A 17015-nucleotide genomic window follows, 5' to 3' on the forward strand; every position below is an offset into this window, starting at 1 on the left:
ATATATAAAATAATGTTCCGTCTGTTTCTGTGTCAGACTCGAGGAGGCGGTAACTTCAGGGAGAGCCGCGGTCTGAGCTCGAGCACCGTGGACCTTTACACTGGAAACTGAACGACTTCCTGTTCAGAAGCTCCTTTTCTTAGGCTCGTTCTTGGAGCTACAACGATCACCAACAACACTACCAGACCCGGCAGTTTCTCTGCAACCCAAAGACCCGATTCCTCGAAGATTCCGATCCAAAGACTTGATTTAGTCAGAGAAACGTGTTTAGTTTTTAAATTCAGGCTGTTTTTTTTATGTTTCCCTCGTTGTGTTCCATGTCGCCTCAGTGCCTCTTACACACGGCCATGAAACAACCTCGTCTCTCCCTCATCCAGAATCACTGTGAGTCAGCACTTTGTCTTCAGCTGTGGTCGTCAAACACTTCCTCACACTGTTTTGATTTGAAGGTGGAGTCAGCAGCATTTTTCATTGCGGTTTGTAAACACAAAATTCGAACTAAGCCCCTCCTCCTGGGCTCATCACTCACTGGAGGACGTAGTGTGTACGTTTACTGCTTGTACCTACACTGCAAGCTAACGCACGCTATCACAAGCTAAGCGGCGGTGTTTGTCACCTGCCTGTCCAACAGGAAGCAGACCAACTCCACGTCCACGGGTAAAAGACAACACAAGGTTCACCCTCGTTTTAGAACCAGCTTTATCGGCTTGGTCATTGGCTGCGCTGCGCTGTCATTGGCTGGAGGAAACACACCAGCTCCGCCCAGAAACATCCAGAGTCAACCAGAACAAAGCAGAACAGTAAAATCCAGTCAGAGGACAGAGTCTCTGCAGACACAGTCACCACCACACATGTATGGAGGCCCAGAAGAGACGATGGAGCAGATTTACTTTAGGAGAAGTCTGTATTTTATTTTGAAGGAACAAGCTGCTGACTCCACCTTTGAAAAGAATGTGTTGTGTCTCCCTGTGCCATTAATCGTTTTATAACTGTAAAATACTGTAGATCTCATGTCCTGCATTAATAGAAGTGTAATGAATCAGTCTGCTGGGTTTAGATGACAGAATGTAAAGTTGTAAATCATAGTTTTTATTTCGTTTTAATGCTTAAATTGCCTGTTGAGATTTTTTGCATCGCAAGGTGTTGGTGTACGCTTCAGGGTGAGAAATGCAAACTGCTGAAATCATGAGTACATTTAAAAAGTTTAAAATTTAAATTTCATTCAGCGTCGACCTCCAGGTGTTTGAGTGTTTCCTGCACGCAGAGAAAACCAGCGGATGAAACAACAATAATGTTTGACGTTTTAATTTTTGTATAAATGAAAATCACACGTCTGAGCCGGGTTGACTGATTGATCCGGTTCCTTCTGAATGATCCGTTGTGCCTGATGTGTGCCTCACCTGCAGGCCAAGCCACAAACTGTGAACATATCCTCCAGCTGTTTCCAGGTGTTCCAGGGGTGATGCATATCCCGATGATTACTTTGTGAGAACGATAGATTTTGCACATTTCTCTGATCAGTGTCTTCTGTCTTTGATCCTTTTTATTCTTTAGTGACGCTTATAAAAAAAAAAAACTGGATGTTCTGTAATCATCATGTTTCCTGTTTTCATGTTTTACTTTTTATTTGTAAGAAATGTAAAAAATAAAATCATGAAACATCTGGAAAAGAGCAGGAAGAGAAATCACCTTCATGATGATTGTTGGTTTAAAAAGGAATGAATATGAATATGTTTGGATCTGATTCTATAAAATCTCAAATGTCTTGAATAATGTCTGATGATAAATCTGACCCGCTGTGTGAACCTGATTCAGAAATAAAACTCACTTTTCTATTCACGCCCGTGTGTTTGTCCTTTGATTTGATACAACGGTTAATAAAAATGAGACCTCTGCAAACTTTTTTTTTCTCTTGTTCTGCTATTTAGAGATTTGTGCTTGAAGAAGAAAAATATGTGACATCTTTATTATTTGTATTTCTTTGCTTCAGCATTTAGTTTTGACGTCTTTTAACATATTTTTTTCCTTTGTTGGTATCCTCATGACATTTTCAATTGAACAAAGGTTCATCTTAGTGGTTTGTTTTTTGAGAAGTTATAACAATCATGAGAAATTATTTAGGTAAAGAGAGAAAGATACAAAAAAATGACAAGCCTCTAAAGGCTGGGCAGTTTACAAATCATCAATAAACCATAAATAAATAAAATATTTAACCATAACCATATTTGTATACATTAAAGGTTTACTGTTATTAATTAGATTCAAAGTCGTAATAAAATGTTATTTATCATGTTTCTTTTCTTTTTTTCCCCCTCATAAACACACTGACGTACCTTCCTTCAGCGGGTTGATTTCAGTGATACGATCCGTGTCCATAGCAACCGTCTTAGTAACGGCTGGTTCTCCTTAACAACGTGAACTATGAGCGGGAAATCAGGCGTTGTCTTGTGTCCTTGGCCAATCAGAATAAAGTAATAGCGCTGTTTAAAATCGTTTTAAGTTGTTTTAAAATGTAAGTGATATTTTTACGGCTGCTTTCTCGGACAGGCATCTCTCCTGAAATGCATTTTTAATTTTAATTAAAAATTAAGTTACGGATTATTTACTCTATCGGACATCGTCACATTCTTCGCCGATCTTTTATATATTTTTTTAGAATTTGAGTAATGCTGTGAAACGGCCCTTAATTTTCTAATGACACAGTGATCCGGTTAAACCAGGAGGTGGCGCTGTTGTATTCGTTATCCCGGCTCAGGTACGGGAGCCGGAAGCTCCTCTATGAAAAAAAAGAAGAGGGAAAACAGTAAAGTTACCAGAATTTCACATAAACACCGGATGTGTGACTCTGGATTTCAAACTAAAAGACTTTAAGGTCAGTTCGGATTTTAAAAAGTATTTGAAAATGTTTAGTGTGAAGTGTCAGTTCATAGACTATGACAGTATTATACATTTAAATAAATGTTTTACAACATGCTAATTTGGTAATAATATTGGCTAACTCGAAAAATAATATTGGTAAAATTAAATGAAGCCTATTGAAATAAATAAATGCTCAGTTTTAAAATATATACGCTTTAAAATTAAATAAATGAAAAAGTAGAATAAAGATTTTTAAAAATATATGGATAAATACTTTTTTGTCTCTAAAAAATAAAGTAAATTCCTCGTATGTGTACAATCACTCGGATGTGTACAATTACTGCGTAAAATCATCTCCTGGTCATGATTATTCTATTATTGTATCCCTTTATTTAACTGATGTAAATATGTTTGATTTTTAACTTCTTGTTATTTTTAATAATTATATTCCTGTTTCCTGTTTTGCTTGAGCTGTGGTAACGAAAAAATTTCCCCCATGGGGGATCAATGAAGTTTATCTTTATCTTTATCTTTATTCTGATTCTGTATGACCACAGTGTTAGACAACGGATAGCTAAACTGAAGTAGAATAAAAAAAACATAATTTGACACAATATTAATAACAAAAAGAGCATATTCCTTAATCCTTTTTTTAGAATGTGCAGTCATTTAAAAATCATTCTTTATTATACTTACTGTGAAAGTCTTGACCGGAACTGACGTATGTTGTCTCGTCACGCTTGACGCTGGAGTAGAAAACCTCTCTGGCGGTGGGAGGAAGCCAACTCTGAAACACCGCGGAGACAAACTCGCTGTTGTTGCGGACTGAAGTGACCGGCGGTCGGTGGATCTGTACGCGGCGGACAGCGGACACTCACACCGGGCTGTGATGAACCTCTGCGGGCTGAAAACACACCTAACCCCCGGTCCTTATAACACCTGGAGGATTTAAGTTCGCCTCAAACTTTCCGCGCGGCTCCTTGCTCTGAACTCGGTCACTCGTCCGTCTGTCTGGCCTGTAAACCGGAGCGTCCTCCACATGTTTCCGCCTCGTTCCTGCTAGTTTCCACAACAACCAGGTGAGCAGGCCGTGGTTTCCCCGGGGACCTGCGCAGGTAACGCGGCTAGGTTTACCTTTACGCACACGGTGACGCACGGATATCTTTGACGCTCCTCTTTCGCAACACGGCTCTACCGAAGCCGCCGGAGAACACAGAGAACCGGGGAGCCGCCGGAGCACCAGGACGGGCATGGATGTACCCGGAGAGAGCGAGACCCGGCGGGAGGAAGCACGGAGGACCCCCGCGGTGAGGAAGAGGAGGAGGTTGGCAGCGGCGGAGACGATGTTCGCCGTCGGTTTTATCTGCATCCAAGGTTGGTACCGAGCTACTGTACTTATTCTATAAAGTGTGCGTACTTTGTCTTTTTTATTTCCATTAATTTCACGTAGGAAAACGTGCAAACTGCAGACCCTCTCTTATCTGCAGACCCCGACATTGACCTCCATGCTGTACTGCTTTAAGTTGGTTCATTGTTACACTAACATCACATATCTTATTTTACTGCGAGTAAAAGTTGCTTTCCCCTTCTTTAGCTCACACTAACGCTTTCTTTTGGGTTTAAACTTCAGACCAGTTTATGTTAGGGGTCCGCAGAGGAAGTGGGGCACCCGGCCCCCTCCCCCATGGACCCCACTTTTGGGGGAAAAAACAACAACTGCAGTTTTGAGAAGCTTTCTGCCTCCAAAATGGCTGAAATGAGAAACATTGAGATTCAAGTTGGAGGATTCTGAGAGGGAGAGAACATTAAGATTAAAAAAACATGTTGCACATATTTTACATTCACCATTTTTAATTGATTCAACATGAGTTTGAAAACTGAAGGAAACCCACTAATGATTACAGGCTGCATCTTTTCCCTTTTCTTTGTCCTTTGCATCAAAGACCCACTCTTCATGTGCAAACATCTTAGACAAATAAATGCAGCTCAGATGATTTTTTTTTCTTCAGAATTGTCTCTTTTTTGCACAAACATCCTCACATCTGTTTGCATTATAAATTAAACATCAGTTCAGTTTCTCATTTGAATGTGTGCACGATGCTGCGTTTTCAGCTTTCCCCTAAAAGCAGCTCAGCCCCCGGAGTGAACTTCATCCGCACACTGTGCCGTTTGTGATTATCATATTCATAACTGTGTCTGCATGTTTGAGCCTCAGCCTGGCAGCTTCACGGAGCTCGTTGATGTGCACAGAGAGCGAGGTGTACTGAGAGTGATCCAAAGAGAGGAGCCAGAGAGAGAGAGAGAGAAATGGAGACGACTCGACGGCCTGCCTCATTGTGGAAGCCGTTTAAAAGTTCACAACCTCTGTTCCTCCAGAGTGTGAGGGATTCTTCTTCGTTGGTGTGAGGAATGTTGTGTTATCCTGCGAGAGGATCAGGATGATGAAGCCGCCGCTCATCATGTCACAACTCTGTCACGTTTATCTGATCAGCAGACTGAGACGTTGGACGAGCTCTGATTGTGTTGTTCCTGAGCCTTCAACACGGCCCTGATGGTCTCAAACATTCCTCTGGGCTGGAGCGTCTGTGCCCCCCCCCCCCCCCCCCCCATGGTGCCCAGTGTGGATGAATGTGTCCTCTGTGTGCAGCAGCGGGGGGGGGCTGAGGCTGCTGTGGGTTTGTGTTTATACGAGTCATGAATAGAGGCGAGCCAGGTACACTCCTGACAGCCTCTCCACGCCGCAGCCCGCTTCACAAGTGAGCTATTTTTGTAAACGGCTCTCTGAATGTGTGAAGGCAAAATGGCGACCAATGCCAATGTTTCTGAAACGGCTTTACTGACACCGTCCACACTGTGGAAAAAAAACCCCACCAAACCAAATGGCGACCGTCTCTGCAGGTTTGTCTGATCTGATCGGATTTTTTTTTTACTGTAAGTTTACAGTAAGCACAGTTCCTCTCCCAGCTTTACTCTTGAGTTGGTTTCTTTTTTATTTCTTCATTTTATATTATTTTTACTTCTGTTACAAAGCACGAGCAGGTCGTTCAGTATTTAGAAAATGATGGCACGTGGCCTGACTGGAGCTCTTGATTATTTCTCATGACGCTGCAGATCTTCTGATTTCTCTCCAGTTCTTTATATCTCCTAATGACCGGAGGAACTCTGCCTGCGTTCAATTTAAATCCACAAATAGCCGGCCTTTGGTTTACATGCATCAGACATTATTCTATTTGGAGCTGAGCAGTGGCATGCTCTTAATGCAGCTCTGTGAGTGGATGAAAGCCACAAATGGAGTCCATGTTAACGCAGCATCTCTCCTCCTAACCACCTTCCTGTTTCACTTCAGTGAACATCAGAGAGTTTGACCTGCACGACGAGGAGGCTCAGGCTGGGGGAGGATTCCTCCCGCTCTAAACAGCTCTGGTTTCTGGTCATTTATCAGAGCGTGTTTTTTCAGGTTTGGGTTAAACCTTTTGAACCTGAGAATCGGTGGTACGTTCAGTCTGCACTAAGACGCTCTTCTCCCGGGGGAGGATCTTCTTTCACTCTCAGAGGTTTAAGATCTCGGAGACTCAATATCTTATATTCGACATGGTTGTCACTTCATGGTCCACGTCTCCTCTCTGAACCATCTTCCAGATTCTTCAGAGGATGTTTGGAGAATCAGCATAGTAATAATTCAGATTATGTTTTAAACATGCACTGCATTTATAAATATATGTACTGACTGTGAATATATGAGGTAAAGCTGCAGTTCCTCCAGTGTCCACTAGAGTCTGTCTCCTGCAGCGAGTCAGTCCACATAGAGCACCATGTTAAGTTGGACAGAAGAAGGCCAACAGAGCAACCGGGAACAGATTTAAACGTCCCAAATCTTTTAGAAGTAAGAGATCTCCCATCTGCCCGAGGGAGAGACTAATAACAGGAGGGAGGATTTGAGAGCTTCTGAGATGTGTCCGCTGTGATATTAAACTTCTTGCGAGGCCATGTAAGGAGTTAATCGACCGGTTTGTGCAGAGAAAAAAAAAACGGTTTCCATCTTTGTTGGGGCTGTAAAGTGTCCACTGTGGATGTGAGCAGTGAAAAGCTCTTAATCATCCATCAGAAACAAACAAAGCATGGTGGGAACAGAGGCTCTGCTCTAAATGATTTCTGAACCTAACGACCCGTGGACTGCTCTGGTGTGTGTCTGCGTTAAAGGGAACATATGTCGGCGCATGTGGTTCTTGTTTTCCTGGCGTTGCTGTCGGACTCTGTGGTTGTGATCGGGGTCTTGGAGAAGTTCGGGCTCTGTTTCCATCTCTCTTGCCGTAGTTGCTCTGTTGCTCCTCCTGGTTGGACGGTGGTGTGGAGGATCTGTTGTTTATAGACTCGGTGTCTGTCTGCACAGCTCTGTCTCCGCTCTGCACCCTGAGCCTGCCGCCGCTGGCTTCATGCTCGTTGCTGTTCCTGATCACTTCTGCAGCAGGAAATACTTATCCTGTTTAAAGACGAGACAAGCTGCACAATCTGGAACTATAACTTTATTATACTTCTTATGAATATAAAGCCTCCTTTGCACCAAGCAGTCCGGTACAGTAACCGTACAGTACCGTTTGTAGGCGGGTTTCAGCCGGAATACTTACGCTTTAGGGTCGGATCCCTTCGCTTGGCACCACAACAGAATGGTAGCAAAGAAGTAGGACGGTACATATCGGTTTTTTTTTGGGGTTCCATTCCCAACTTTTGAAAGTCAATAACTGCGTTACACACCGTACTGAACTGAACCAGACCGACCCAGGTTGGCTACACTCGAGACGTTTTGGCCCGATATTGGTCAATGATGTTAATGTTTCATAACAAATCGGGCTGTGAGCCAATGACAGCAAGCAGACTGGGATGCTGCATACTTTACATCACACAAGCTCTCTCTGGCAGATTGTTGTTTCCAGAATCAGCTCAGATTATTTGGAAACGAGGCCGTGGTTATCTTCTATATTTGGAGGAGTTCAAGTTGTCATTTAGGGGAGTAATAGTTCTAACTTTAAGTTAAACTCTGGTGTTTTAACCATGTCTAGTTGCAGCGATGGATCATTACCATGTGATCAAAGTTCTCCTCTCAGATTCAGTTTCCATCTTTGACCCACGGCTCGGTCTGGTCTCCTGATTCTGGATCACTTCTCGTCTCTCGGTGATCACCTCTGGCTTCATATTCACTTTGGAAAAAAGATGAACACAGATAGTTTTTAGTGGTTTGACATGGGGCAGGTATCACTGACTCTGTGTTGTAAACTTTACGATGACTTTGCCCCTGCAGGGCAGGTGTGAGGCCCTGCTGAGGGGAGAGCTCGCCCTCACTCTGAAACTAAATCTCTGTTTTGTTCCCACGTCGCTGCCAAAGCTTGAGCAGTGCTGCATTCAAATGCATCTGATGGAAACGTGCAGGAATGCCTCGTTTGGCTTGAGCCCGTTTGAAGGGGGGGTGAAAGGAGTCTGGCATGCCGTTGCATAATCCCAGCAGCCATTAACTCTTTGTGTCCCGGGGCTGAATGAACTCATCGCGGCATCGGGCCACAGGCGGAGTGACAACGGGCAGCTCTCAATCAGACTCGACTCCGCCCCTCCACGGCAGCAGATTTAAACAGGCTGAAAGGAGCTGGTGTTTAATGTGCGAGGCCTTCAGCTGTGTTTGATCTGCTCCTGAAAGAGGTCAGCTGTCTACAAGTGACCCTGCAGACTGCCCGGTTATTGTAGGCAGAGAGAATATGTTTACACGTCGTCGAATCTGTGCTAGCTCACTCACACTTCCACTTTCTTCTTCTCTGTTGTGTTTGGACGTACTTCTCTTCATCCTGGAGGGACAGGTTGGTCTCTCTGTGTGCCCCAGTGCCCGATAAAACCCTTAAAAACTGAGAGAAACCGCAGCCTCTCTCCCTCACAGTTTGTGCTCTGTGGACACTTAACCAGGTTTAAAGACTTTTCTGCTGAGCTCTGTGTTTAACATGTTCAGAGGATTGAGGTCTTATCCATCTGCATGCTTCTGTTTCAGCATCATTTCACCCTGAGTCACTCATGTTTGTCTTTCTGCTCTGAAGCGTCCTGTAACAGTGGAGCTCATCGAGGAGCAGCTTCATCTATCGGCTCCTTAATCACCTGAAACCTCTGCTGACCAGACACCGGGCTCTGTGAGCGACATGTTTAATGACTCCTCTCTGCAGCACAATCATCAGCGCCGCATTGTTCTGAGTTAGTCGACAGTAATTAACCGGAGAGAGCGAGAGAGCGAGAGAGAGAGAGAGAGAGAGACTCATTACACGATGAGCGTGATGATCATTAGTTTCTCAGGTTTTTAATCGTGTTAAACTTCCTCCTCAGCTTCTTCTTCTCTGCTGCTGCTGTCCTCACACTCTCTTTCACCTCCTCTGCTCCTCTCTTTCACCTCCTCTGTTTCCCCTCCTTCACCTCCTCTGCTCCTCTCTTTCACCTCCTCTGTTTCCCCTCCTTCACCTCCTCTGCTCCTCTCTTTCACCTCCTCTGTTTCCCCTCCTTCACCTCCTCTGTTTCCCCTCCTCTGCTCTTCTCCTTCACCTCCTCTGTTTCCCCTCCTTCACCTCCTCTGTTTCCCCTCCTCTGCTCTTCTCCTTCACCTCCTCTGTTTCCCCTCCTTCACTTCCTCTGTTTCCCCTCCTCTGCTCCTCTCTTTCACCTCCTCTGTTTCCCCTCCTTCACCTCCTCTGCTCCTCTCTTTCACCTCCTCTGTTTCCCCTCCTTCACCTCCTCTGCTCCTCTCTTTCACCTCCTCTGTTTCCCCTCCTTCACCTCCTCTGTTTCCCCTCCTCTGCTCTTCTCCTTCACCTCCTCTGTTTCCCCTCCTTCACCTCCTCTGTTTCCCCTCCTCTGCTCTTCTCCTTCACCTCCTCTGTTTCCCCTCCTTCACTTCCTCTGTTTCCCCTCCTCTGCTTTTCTCTTTCACCTCATCTGTTCCTCTCTTTCAGCTCCTCTGTTTCCCCTCCTTCACTTCCTCTGTTTCCCCTCCTCTGCTCCTCTCTTTCACCTCATCTGCTCCTCTCTTTCACCTCATCTGCTCCTCTCTTTCAGCTCCTCTGTTTCCCCTCCTTCACCTCCTCTGTTTCCCCTCCTCTGCTCCTCTTCACTCGTTCGTTCCACTTTCCCAAACTGTGCCAAACCCTGAATCCCTTTAAACCCCCTCCTCTTTCTTTTGCTGCCCTCTCCCTGAACCTCCCTCAGAGTCTGCGTTCAGGCAGACCTCAGAGTGTTTTTAATCAGCTCTGACGGAGGGATGGCACAGAGGAGGAGGAGGAGGCGCACAGAGGAGGAGGAAGCCCTTTGTTCTGTGTTTGGGACGAGTCTGTCGATGGGAAAGAGGCTGAAGTGAGCTCAGAGTTGGATTTATCCGGCCGTATCCAAACCAAAACAACCTTTGTCCTGAAGTCTGTTTTTTTTTTTTTTTTTTTTGGTGAATTGTTTTCAGCAGAGCAGCAAGAGGTCAGAGGTCAGTTCAGTAACATCTGCTGCAGGAAGCTGCTTCCTGTTTGTGTGACATCATTTCCTCCATCCTTCAACAAACTGCAGCTTTAACCTGAGAGGCCGATATGACCGACCTCGGATCATTATTTAAAACAGCATCAGCCAATCACCATGGAGACACCAACACACGATAATACAGAAACACACACACACACACACACACACACACACACACACAGCAGGTGCAGGTGGCGTTTAGAGAACAGTTCGTTGTTTCCTGTCTTTCTCCGTATCGAGTTGATGACAGGATGGAGGGAAACTATGTCCGTGTTGTGTCTGACATTCAACAACGCGCCCCCCATGTAGCAGAGAGGACAGGAAGTAGATTGTTTTTTATTGTTGTGGTTATTTCCTCCTGGCGTCACGTCAGAGCGGATGAGTCTTTCAGCGCCGCTTTGTGTCCTCATCCGGGTTCAGACCCAGACACGCGGTCAGGGTCTTTCCTCACCAACGTGGTGCTTGGGGTTGTGTGTGTGTGTGTGTGTGTGTGTGTGTGTGTGTGTGTGTGTGTGTGTGTGTGTTTGGGGGGTCAGGATGGAGGGTGAAGGCCGGGGTTTCCCTCAGGGTTTTGGAACGCAGCCGTGTTGAGAGGAGGCTGGTGGAGAACCCACATGAGGCTTTCACTGGAATTTAAACACAGACAGACGGCCAACAGGAAAGGCCTTCTGTGTGTGTGTGTGTGTGTGTGTGTGTTTCTGCACCTGTGGGTTCATGTCTGTCATTTTTAAATCATCCCCTTCTCGCCGTCTCGTTCTATCACACGACTGCTGAAGCTTCTGGAATCAAATTTTAGACTCAGATGGAGAATTGTCCATCGGACTGCAGACCGTTCTGCAGTAAGTTTCACAAGCCTTACCTTGCCTGTGTTTTTTGATACTCTTTCTACTTTTTTAAGCTCCGATAGTGTCGATCATGAAGTACCAGAGATTGTTTCCTTCATTGTAAATGTAGTCGGCCTTTAATGGCTCATTAGTGTAATGGAGATGTGGTTATAATAATAGCTCACGCTGTGGGGGAGGGGCCTGATGTGAGATCTGTTCATGGGGCCCAGAGATCGTGGAGACGGTTCTGCTCGCTGCTGCTGTATTTGTGTTTTATACCTAACCTATACCTCAAACCTTTGTGGCAGGAATAACATTTTGTGGGTTTACAGAATATCGTTTCTGTCCTGAGATATTCATCTCGCTTTGAGCGCTGCTATTCATCACTCAGGTTCTTTTTAAGGCTGTTAACTCATTTTCACATAGAGCGTCAGTGAGAGTCCTCTGAGTTGTTACTCACAGATGACGCTGTGCTGTGTTTGACTCGGTTGCGTTTTTGCTCCATGACTTCACCGCCGCTCTTTCATCCCCGTGGATGGTTAGAGGCGGACGTGTTCTCTGTCTTTGTGCCGCTCTCCTGTCCCGTCATTGAGGAGGAAGCAGAGAAAAGGTCTGAGTGAAAGCGACACCGCTGCCTCTTTCACAACCTCACAGGTCCGCCTGAAAACCAGGTCGGGTGACACACGAGCCCCGGGTACAACCCCCCCGCTCCCTCACTCTCCTTTTCTTTTCCTCGCTCGCCCACATTCACGGAGAAGGTGGCTTTCTTTGAAGAAAGAAGTCTCTTCTGTGACTCTGGAGCAGCAAGCTCCTCACACTGATATAAAAGAGAAAAGCTCCCAGAACATGTCATGTTCAGATGGTACGTGTGCTGAGTGACGATCAAATACTCCTCCCTGTATTCTGCACACACTCAAATCAAACACGGGGAAAAGAAACTGTAGAAAGATGACGTGTCCGTGTGTGTGTGTGTGTGTGTGTGTGTGTGTGTGTGTGTGTGTGTGTGTGTGTGTGTGTGTGTGTGTGTGTGTGTGTGTGTGTGTGTGTGTGTGTGTGTGTGTGTGTGTGTGTGTGTGTGTGTGTGTGTGTGTGTGTGTGTGTGTGTGTGTGTGTGTGTGTGTGTGTGTGTGTGTGTGTGTGTGTGTGTGTGTGTGTGTGTGTGTGTGTGTGTGTGTGTGTGTGTGTGTGTGTGTGTGTGTGTGTGTGTGTGTGTGTGTGTGTGTGTGTGTGTGTGTGTGTGTGTGTGTGTGTGTGTGTGTGTGTGGGATATGGATTTTGGAGAAGGTTCTCATTTATAGGTCGTAGAGTTTCTGAGAAAAGGCAGCCAGGGTTTGCAGGATTCTGTTAAAATATGTCCCACATTAAAACATTCAAACTCAGATAGCTGAAGAGATAACTGAGGGGACGTCTTAGGTTTGTGTCATAGTGGTTAAAATGGGTACTGCAGTCTAAATTCTAAACATTGTAGAGAGCTGTCTCCTCCCCCCCCCCCCCTCTAGAGTCGATGCTCATGCAGGTCACCATGTGGTGGACACTGAAGCTTCAGTGTTTATCCAGCTCTGCATCGATCTGTAAACCTTTCTGTGTTCTAACCTCTCTCCATTTTTCAAAAGCATCTCCAATATTGATCCTACTTTGAGCACGTTTCTGCTCGTGGAGCTTATTAGAAACATGCAGAGGCTTTTTAGGTCGGGTACAATCACTTCTATCTGAACCACTTCTCTTGCCCGCTTCCATCACTGCAACACCTGTTGACCTGATAACTGCTCTCATATCTGGCAAACTGAGGGGCGTCCAAAACGGCCGTGTGGGGGTGTCTTAAAACTGCCTACCTTGGTAGGTCCAAACAGACCTGGTCCAAACAGAAGAAGCCAGAGAAACCAGCACTTCAACATAGCATGTTTCCTTAATGTCTGATCATAGAGTAAGGTCAGCCAAGAGATGACCTCACATGAAGCAGCCAATAACCTTTTCACTCTTGGACAGAAATGCTGGCACACTTTATTTGATTCCTTTAAATATGAAACTTTGAAAACATTTATTAACTTGATTAAGGCTGCAGTTATTCTGCAGTTATTCTGACAAAAGCGAGTGTTGAGATTCTCATCCAGCCGGGACTTAACTCCACAACAGAGAAATAAAAAGAAGCTGATCATGAATTAAAGAGGCAGAACTATTCATAGAGACTTACTCAAATGTTTCTCCTCTCATGCAGGAGGGAGAGCTGGATGTCCTGCAGCTCTTCCTCCTCCTCCTCTCTTTCTCTTCTTTGATCTTTTTTTTTTTTGGCACTGAAACTCTTTCTCAAACTCTGTGGCTCTTCAAAAGGCATTAAACATGAGCGAGTTCCTCCATGTGGGGAAACGCAGAGAGATGTTCTCAGAGTTTTAAAGCCGAGCCCCACTCACCTCTGCACCTCGTTTCCCTCCGTAAACACTCCCGTTCACACACTCGCTCTCGTGTTAGTTATTTTTAAATGTATTACCCCGAGGTCTCTTTGAAGTCACTGCATTTCCTCTGGTCATTACTTTGAGTTTTATTTCTGGTAAACGCTCCGTTTGATTTGGAAATGTGACCATTATTTTTAAAATGTTTATAGAAGGAAGGAGAAGTCTGCTCGGGCTTTGTTTCAACGTCGGTGAGACCACATCTGACTCAGAATGAAAAACTGTTAAAGGCCAAAGACGGCATTTTCATGAAGCCGAAGATTTGTCTCTTAATTTTGAACGTTTGTGACGCAAGTTCAGGAATAGTTGGAAATGGACAAAGACTTTAAAGTCAGAAGACGTTTTTTGCGTAATTCCAAGAAGCCTGACAAGAGTTGTGAAAATCAGGCTGTGTAATAAAGCCGTGTTTAAGTGTAAGGAAAATAAACTGCAGTTCCTCCAGTGTCCACTAGGGCTGGTCTCCTGCAGTGAGTCAGTCTCCATAGAGCCCCATGTTAAAATGTCCAACTTTACAGCTGCAGTTCCTCCGGTGTCCACAGACCACATTTGAAGGTCGTTTGCAGTCGGTGCATAAGAACCGGCGGACTCTGGTTTACTACACTTTTTAAAATGTCCAGATGAAGACAGATTTCAGGTGGGATTGTGGGTAATTTGGGCATCTGGAGGTCATCAGGTAAATATGGAAAGAGAGAGAGGAAGGTTAGAGGTGAAGAGAGAAGTGGAGGTCTGCCCCAGAGAGGCCGGCTCAGGTTTCAGTGCAGATGGACTCTGATGAACTCTGACCTGATTTAAAGTGAGGAAGAGACTCTAAAGATGGACGTGTGATCTCTCAGGTGGAACCGTGTCAGCCTTAAAGGTCTGATGAATGATGAAAGGTCAGGGGAACACCAAGGATCAGTGCTTTATAGCTGAGCGTGTACCTGCACTGCATGCTACCTGAGAATATGACTTGTGTGTTGTAATGGAAAAACTGATGAGTTAGCACGCTAGCACAAGCTAACCGTCGTTGCTGTTTTTCCTCGCCATAGGATGACCCAGAGCTTAACCTGAACTCTAAACTGTCCTCCTGAATTGAAAGCGCGTGTACGTACGTGTGTGTGTGTGTGTGTCTCTCTATGGACAAAGACATTTGTGTCACTCTGCTGTCCTGGACTTTCAGACTCTGTCCTGGTCTTGTGATGTGATCTGATTTTCTCTGCAGGTCAGCTGATGTTAGAAACAGTTTGTCCCTCTGTGTCCTCATTATTTGTGCTTCAGCACCGTACGGCGCCCTTAGTGGAGCTGCTTTATTGGTTTTCTGTCAATACGCACCCCGACTCTCTCTGCGACATCGTAAACTTGACCTGACGCGTGAAAACTTAAATACTAATTTACAGCTTTAGAAGTTTGTCCTCATTATCAAAAATGATCTTCCTGAAGAGAAGATATTTAGTTTCATATTTTTATAGAACTTCATCGTCAGACAGAGTTTGAAATATTCTTTTCCTCACAGCGGCAACATTAAAGATGGAGTCAGTAGAAATGTTTGTAAACAAAACATTCAAACTGGGCCCCTCATCCTGGGCTCATTGCCCCCAGAAGCTCCGCCCCCTGCAGGACGTAGTGTGTACGTTTACTGCTTGTAGCTGCACTGCAAGCTAACGCACGCTAGCACAAGCTAACCGGCTGTGTTTGTCACCTGCCAGTCCAACAGGAAGCAGACCAACTCCACGTCCACGGGTAAAAGACAACACAAAGTTCACCCTCGTTTTAGAACCAGCTTTATCCGCTTGGTGTTTCTCCTCACTAATTATATTTTCTCTTCTTTGCTGCTACGTCCACGTCCGTCATATTCGTCTCTTAATGACGTCATCCCTTTAAGAACGATGGCGGTGATTCTGACACTTCCTGCAGTCTCGTACTAATCCAGATTAAAACGTACAAACACAGCGAGTCAGTTCATTCACGAGCTGCGTGCAGAGTCGTGCTCATAATACTTTGAGAGCATTAGAGACGACGTTTGTGTGTTTCAGATTACACACACACACACACACTGTTCTTAGTGTGTGTTTTTCAGACTGATCAGTAAGGCGTCTTCAGATGTGTCACTCTTGACTTTTCCACATCGTTTGACACTCGCTGACTGTCAGATTTAACGGTGACACGTTGTGTGTTACCAGTCCTCGCAGTGACTCCGTCTTTAACATGACTCTGTGACTCGGCGGAGAACTCGCTGCAGGATCTCGTTGTGTGTCGACGTGCCTTTTAAGGTCTGTTTTAATGAACGAGCGCTGCTTCCTGAGGTCACTGCGAGGCATGCAGAGAGAGGAGCTCTGCAGCCGTGAACAAGTGCTTCTTGTTATGAAATAGCTGAATTAAATGTGAAAGCTTATGCTTCTTATTATTCTTTTTGAATGTAGCTGCTGTGGACAATGGAGCGTTTTCTGCAGGATGATTAACAGATCCCAGAGAGGATTTGAGTGTATTAATGAGAAGCTTTGTAATGTTGTCAAGATGTTTGAAACTCTGAACCATGTTGATACCACGTGTTTTGGAATGCACCGAAGCTTTAAAAATAAACGACAACTACTTCAGGAGGCCGGTGCTTTGGCGAGGAAAGAGTCGATCAAAAGTTGCAGCGTGTTGTGTTTTCAATGTTGCAGAAGTTTGCTGCAATTTTCGGGGGAATTGAAATAAAATGACCCAGGATACTATTATTGTATCCAGGTTAAACTCTGGTCATGTGACGACCCTCTTCCAAATCAACGAGTTGATCGAGCTTTGAAAACGGAGAGAGTGAGTGATTCCTGGGACAAATGTCTGTAAATGATTTTCATGTGATTTCCATGCTGCAGCTCGTGATCCAATCACAGCTCCTCTTCTGCAGTTTAACATCATTACCTCCTCTGAGGGACAACAACGGCGTCTTTGACTTCTCACCACGCTGCAGTGACGGTCACGGCCTTCTCTTTAACGTGGTTAACACGCGGCGCCGTGAGCAGCAGGTGGCTGCTTGAGTCCATCCTGTAGGTTGACTGAAGGTTTGTGAGCTCTGTTTGCTTTGGACTTCTTCCAGCTCGACGATGTTGAAGAGAGAAAATATCTCGCTCTGCAGAGTCAACATAGAACCTCTCATATCTTCGCTTTCCTCTTCTGCCCGGTTTCCACTTTATATTTCATATTTTCTTCATCCTGTTGGAGTGAAGCAGCAGAAAAAACTCAAACTTGGACACCACATGTTTTTAATCAACACAATCTGTGTTTCTCAAAGTGCCAAAGCTTCAAAAAAAACACTTTTATTTAATATGACTGCTGCTGCAGAGAGGGATGAAGCTCCTGCACTCTGCCTGGATTGCACATATAGGTTGGCAACGTTTCTTTT

General features: G+C 45.1%; 2 protein-coding genes across 4 annotated transcripts in view; both read left to right on the top strand.

The window, feature by feature from the left end:
* klc1b (kinesin light chain 1b) overlaps nt 1–1839 on the top strand; it is a 30737-nt gene extending 28898 nt beyond the window's left edge. For all 3 annotated transcript variants that reach the window (XM_065959282.1, XM_065959284.1, XM_065959283.1), the window contains exon 16: nt 37–1839. In XM_065959282.1, coding sequence (XP_065815354.1) covers nt 37–111 — 75 coding nt within the window. In that variant the 3' untranslated portion in view covers nt 112–1839. The remainder of the gene's footprint in view (nt 1–36) is intronic.
* A 1818-nt stretch (nt 1840–3657) lies between these two features.
* The window catches only part of ptk7b (protein tyrosine kinase 7b), an 82193-nt gene continuing 68835 nt past the window's right edge, over nt 3658–17015 (top strand). Inside the window, exon 1 of the mRNA XM_065959279.1 lies at nt 3658–4233. Within this exon, the coding sequence (XP_065815351.1) occupies nt 4110–4233 (124 nt within the window). The 5' untranslated portion in view covers nt 3658–4109. The remainder of the gene's footprint in view (nt 4234–17015) is intronic.

The sequence above is a fragment of the Labrus bergylta genome, chromosome 10 (assembly GCF_963930695.1).
Source record: "Labrus bergylta chromosome 10, fLabBer1.1, whole genome shotgun sequence".
NCBI lineage: Eukaryota > Metazoa > Chordata > Actinopteri > Labriformes > Labridae > Labrus > Labrus bergylta.